Raw genomic sequence first — 5,936 nt, forward strand, 5'->3', positions numbered from 1 at the left:
GGGGTTAAGAATTTGGCATCTGTGCCAATTTCAGGTTGGACTCTCAACTCTGGCACACAGCAACCTCAACCTTTAAAAAATGAAATAAATCAGGGGCTCCTGGGTGGCTCAGTTAAACGTCCAACCCCAGCTCAGGTTGTGATCTTGCGGTTTGTGGGTTTGAGCCCTGCATCAGGCTCTGTGCTGACAGCTCAGAGCCTGGAGCCTGTTTCATATTCTGTGTCTCCCTCTCTCTCTCTCTCTCTCTCTCTCTGTCCCTCCCACACTGGTGCTCCGTCTCTCCCTTTCTCTCAAAAATAAATAAACATTAAAAATTTTAAAAATAAATAAACGTTTAAAAAAATTTTTTTAATGAAATAAGTCAGTCAGAGAAAGACAAACATCAGCTTCACTTAGTTGGAATTTAAGAATCAGGACCCAGGGAGGAGAGACGTACCAAAAAAAGACTCTTACAGAGAAGGAACTGGCAGCTGCCAGAGGGGAGGTGGGGAGGGGGGGGGGGGGGTTGGGGGGGTGGAGGTGGAGGGTTTAGGTAAAGGGGATTAAAAAGTAAGCTTGTTACGATGAGCGCGGAGAAGTGTAGAGAATTGTTGAATCACTATACTGGACTCCCGAAATTAACACCACGCCGTGTGTTAATTACACTGGCATGAAAGAGAACAAAGCAACCGCTGAATCTCTGCCCGCAGCCCGGGGAGATGCCACCCCTCTCACCCGCACCCAGTCCTCTGGCAGTCCCCGCGCGCAGGCGCAGAGGAGCACTGACGCGCAGGGCAGCCCCGCCCCTCCCAGCCCGGGCTGCACACCCGTGCGGAACTTTCACTCCACACCCAGGCTCCGCGCGAGCGCCGGTGCAGTCCCGGGGATTCCTGGGTAGCAGTTCCAAGCCCGGGCGGTGGCCCAGCAAACCCGGGAGGAGGCTCGGCCCCAGCGGCGACCCGGAGGAACCCAGGATGGTGTGGCCGCCGCTGCTGCTGTCGCTGCTGTGCCTGCTCTGGGCGCCCACGAGAGCAGGTGAGTAACCGCGTTCGACCTGGCGGCCACTGCTTATTCCCCCACCCTCCCCCGTCCCCCTCTGCACCAGCGGGGTGCTCGGCCTCCCGGGTTCCCCCGCCCCGAGTCTGGAGGAACTTGGGTCCCGGGAAGGGCTCAGGCCAGACTTCGATACACCGATACACCACCCTAGGGCCATCAGTCAATGGGAGAATCTCAGCGGAGGATGACCCCTCCATGTCCAGCCATTCACCGTGGCCGGATGTGCTTCCCTGGGTCCTGCGGCCCCCCGATCCGATCGGGGACAGAGAATCTTGATGGGGAACAGGAAGGCGGTGGCACATAACTCCCCCGAATCGCTTCTGACCCCTATTGTATGGCTCTAAGGGCATTAGTATTTTCATCCCCGCTGGACAGAGAGGACAAGTGCATTCCTGAGGGTCAAGTCACTTGCCTAGGCTAGCCAGCAAGTGGCAGAGCCGGGGCCTGGCCCCGGGGCTGGTCTACCCTGCGGCCGGCCCTCCCAGGCTCGTGTCCAGAATGAAAGCATGCATGCATTCATTCCCCACACGCGTTTATGGAGCGCTTACTGTGTGTCAGGCAGTGTTCCAAGCCCTGGGGATACAGCCTTGAAGTCAGACGGCCCTGAGCTCAGGAGCGTTTCCTAAGCTCTCTGTTTCCATAAAACGTGTTGAGGGTGGGGAGGGATTCTTACCTATCTCGTAAGACTGTGTCTTGGGAGGTTGCTGACCAGTGTTGCACTTGGTAAGAACAATAAGCATAATTCGTGTGAACAATATTAATACCGAATACAGACTTGGGAAGTGTGGGAATTGTTGAATCACGATACTGGGGAAGCCACAGTCCCTCATCTCGGCATTTCCCAAAAGGTGTTTCCCAGAACACAGGGCACTTCTCCCGCGGCTTGAGGAGTTCATGTAGAGCTACCAACCTAAACCGCTTAAGGAGATCCCCAATATGGGTCCTACTGTGACCTCCAGTTACAGATGAGGAGACTGAGGCACAGAGAGAGGAAGTAACTTGCCCCAGGCACCAGCAAGAAGCAGCAGACCCATGGGGTGCCTGAGTGGCTCAGTCAGTTAAGCATCCAACTTCGGCTCAGGTCATGATCTCACGGCCCGTGAGTTCGAGCCCCACCTCAGGCTCTGTGCTGACAGCTCGGAGCCTGGAGCCTGCTTCCGATTCTGTGTCTCCCTCTCTCTCTGACCCTCCCTCACTCGTACTCTCCATCTCTCTCTCTCACACACAAATAAACATTTAAAAAATTAAAAAAAAAAAAAAAAACAAGTAACAGACCCAATGAGTGAACCAAAATTGGACAGGCCCCCCCCTCCACCAGGGCAGCAGGAGAGACTGGTGCCTGGGAGCCTAGACGCAGGGTAGACCAGCCCCGGGGCTAGGCAAGTGGCTTGACCCTCAGGAACGCACTTGCCCTCTCTGTCCAGTGGGGATGAAAATACTAATCATGCACATCTCGTGGGGCATTAGGACGGGGTTGCAGGAGGCCATCTGTAAGGAAGCGGCTCATATGCCTGGCACAGAGTAGGCAGGTCCTGGCACAGAGTAGGCACCTGCGTGTGGTTAGTACACTCTACTCAGTGTGGAGGAGACCTGCCCTCTGGTGGAGGAAAGCACCAGAGCGGGAGACTCACTTGCTCATTGGATCCCACATTAGCGCCCTGTGTTCCAGCTGTGCCCTCCTCCACGCTCCCAGCTCCCCGCACCTCTGCATGCTACCTCCCAGCTTCCTCTTCCTCACAACACAGTACTATTCACCTTGATAGAGTCATTGGCAGGTGCTAATCCCTTTACATAGATTTCATCACCTCATGTGCCCGGCAACCCTACGCTGCTATAATCACGCGCGTTTCACAGATGAGAAAACTGAGGCTCAGAGCAGTGAAACCACCCACACATAGACCCACAGCTAATGAGTAGCAGTGCTGGGGTTCAAAGAACTTAACTCTTTCCCACCTTCTCCATTATCTGTATTAATAATAAGAGTGCATAGGAAAAAAAAAAAAAGAATGCATAGGATTTTATTTATTAAAATCAGTAAGAAACCAATTTGACAATAAATTTCATATTAAAAAATAATAAAACAAAATAAGAGTCAGTACCTATATTGAGGGCCTACTGTGTGATGGGGCCCTAGGCCGAAAGATTTTTAGTTTAGTTTTGTTTTTTTTTTTTAAGTATTTATTTTTGAGAGAGCAGAGTAAGAGAGCTCGGGGGTGGAACACAGAGAGACAGAGGGACAGAGGATCTGAAGCAGGGACCCCCCCACTGACAGCAGCAAGCTGGACGCAGGGCTTGAAGCCGTGAACGCACGAGATCATGACCTGAGCCAAAGTCTCACGCTCAACCGTCAACCCCAACCGACTGAGCCTCCCAGGCGCCCCTAGGCTGAAAGACTTTAATACAGAGCCTTGTGGGTTAGAGGTCAGACCCCAGGGTTCAAAGCCCACTTCAGCCATTTACCCTCTCCGTGACCTGGAGCAAACGACTCTGCCTTGGTTTCCCCATCTATAAAGTGGGGCTGACAGCCGTGCTGGCCTCAAGGAGCTGTTTAGGGACTCAATGCTGAGAGATACATGAAGCACTCGGAACAGCCCCTGGTGTGTGTAAGCAACCAGTGAGTGTTAACTGTTATTAGCCCCACGTTACAAATTAGGAAAAAGAATCAGAGGGTTTAAGTAACCTGCATGAAGCCTCACAGCACAGACTGGAAGGGATCCAAAATCCTTGGATTATAATCGCCAGCCTTCTTGTGCCAGGATCCCCTACAAACCTTCTCCCGATCGGGGGTCCATGCCCAATAAAAGTAATAATAATACCGTATTTCGTGGATTCTTTTATTTTTTTTTAACGTTTATTTATTTTTGAGACAGAGAGAGACAGATCATGAACAGGGGAGGGGCAGAGAGAGAGGGAGACACAGAATCGGAAGCAGGCCCCAGGCTCTGAGCCATCAGCACAGAGCCCGACGCGGGGCTCGAACTCACAGACCGCGAGATAGTGACCTGAGCTGAAGTCGGACGCTTAACCGACTGAGCCACCCAGGCGCCCCCGTATTTCATGGATTCTAAGACTCAAGAGTTTCTGCCCCTTTTCCCACCCCTCAGTGAGTCATGCTGTAAGTGACAGTGTCACCGCGGGACTAATGACACAGAGCTGACAGAAACCTTCTGGAACTAGTTATCAGTGATAGTCAATGCACGGCCTCGTGCCCTTTGAAATGGTTTCAATGGCAGATTTCAGTTTTTAACTACAATTAAACACATCGATGATGCTGAGATCGGGGAAATACGGTAATAACAGCCCAGGGAAGTGGCCCGGACGGGTTGGAGACCCAGAGCGAGCGGCCTCCCGGATGCCCCTCGCCTGGAGCGTCCAAACCACAGGCGCCGGGTCTGACCCCCGCCTCCCCCCAACCCCCCTCCCCCTCCCCGCCTTTCCCCGCAGGGACCGGGACGGTCGATGTGCAGGCGCCCGCGCAGGTGCGCGGCTTCCTGGGCGACACGGTGGAGCTGCTGTGCAAACTGCCGCCCCTGGAGCACAAAGTGCAGGTGACGCAGGCCACGTGGACGCGGCGGACGGCGGCGGGGGACGACCTCAACGTGGCGGTCTTCCACCCCACACAGGGCTCCAGCTTCCCCGAGCCCGGGCGGCTGGAGTTTGTGGCCGCCAGGCCGGGCGAGGAGCTGCGGGACGCGTCGCTGGCCCTGCGAGGGTTGCGCGCCGAGGACGAGGCCAATTACACCTGCCGGTTCGCCATGTTCCCCGACGGCAGCAAGAGCGCGCGCACCTGGCTCCGCGTGCTGGGTGAGCCGAGGAGCCGGGAGGGGATGATGGGGGGCTACCTGATCTCAAAGGAATACAAACGAGTGATTTTTTTTTAAGTTTATTTATTTTGAAAGAGAGAGAGCACACGAGTGGGGGAGAGGCAGAGAGAGAGAGAGGGAGAGTGAGGATCTCAGGAAGGCTCCACGCTGTCAGCACAGAGCCCGATGCGGGGCTCAAACCCACGAACCGTGAGACCATGAGCAGAGCAGAAACCAAGAGTTGGACACCTAACCGACTGAGCCAACCAGACGCCCCTGTTTAGTTTTGAGAGAGAGAGACACAGAGCGTGAGCAGGGGAGGGACAGAGAGAGAAGAAGACACAGAATCCGAAGCAGGTCCCAGGCGCTGAGCTGTCGAGCCTGATGCGGGGCTCGAACTCACCAACAGTGAATGGAAGTCAGATGCTTAACTGACCGAGCCACCCAGGCGCCCACCAAAAAAGTGATCTTAATGCTGTGGTCATAGGCTTGGCATCAGAATATTTTCATTATCAAATTCTGAATTGAGCCCTCCAGTTCCTCCTGGATGGGGTACGCCCCTGATAGCAATCCCAAAGCCAAGTATTCCAAGAGGAAGGATGGTCTGTCCCTGCGCCCCAGACAGGCCGTGACTGCCTTAGAATGGACCGCAGACACCAAAGCCACTGTCGTGGGAAAACCTGAGAAAATGTGCTTTTTGGAAGCCTCCGGGAGGTGCTGGCCATGAACCCGAGGAGGCCGTCCTGATAGGAGATGATCGCAGGGACCATGTTGGTAGGGCTCACAATACCGAGCAGCAGATCAAGAAAAAATTAATCCACTCCTAACTTCAGTATCCTTCAGGCTGTGGACCCCATACTGCAGCATGTACTGTGTGTGATTCTTTATGTGAATCAGAAACAACCGGAAGCCCGGCCTTTTGTGCCTGCAATGGGTCCCTCCGGAACTCCCTGCCGGCAGAGATAGAAACTAGTTTTAATTTAAAGTAATATTTCCGGGGCGCCTGGGTGGTGCAGTCGGTTAAGCGTCCGACTTCAGCCAGGTCATGATCTCGCGGTCTGTGAGTTCGAGCCCCGCGTCAGGCTCTGGGCTGATGGC

General features: G+C 54.3%; 1 protein-coding gene across 1 annotated transcript in view; it reads left to right on the plus strand.

Annotated features, from left to right (window-relative positions):
* The first annotated feature begins 953 nt into the window (after positions 1–953).
* PVR (PVR cell adhesion molecule) overlaps positions 954–5,936 on the plus strand; it is a 12,050-nt gene continuing 7,067 nt past the window's right edge. The window contains exons 1-2 of the mRNA XM_040457921.1: positions 954–1,014; positions 4,480–4,839. Of these exons, the coding sequence (XP_040313855.1) occupies positions 954–1,014; positions 4,480–4,839 (421 nt within the window). The remainder of the gene's footprint in view (positions 1,015–4,479; positions 4,840–5,936) is intronic.

This window comes from Herpailurus yagouaroundi, unplaced genomic scaffold (assembly GCF_014898765.1).
Source record: "Herpailurus yagouaroundi ecotype Mexico unplaced genomic scaffold, PumYag 220, whole genome shotgun sequence".
Lineage (NCBI taxonomy): Eukaryota > Metazoa > Chordata > Mammalia > Carnivora > Felidae > Herpailurus > Herpailurus yagouaroundi.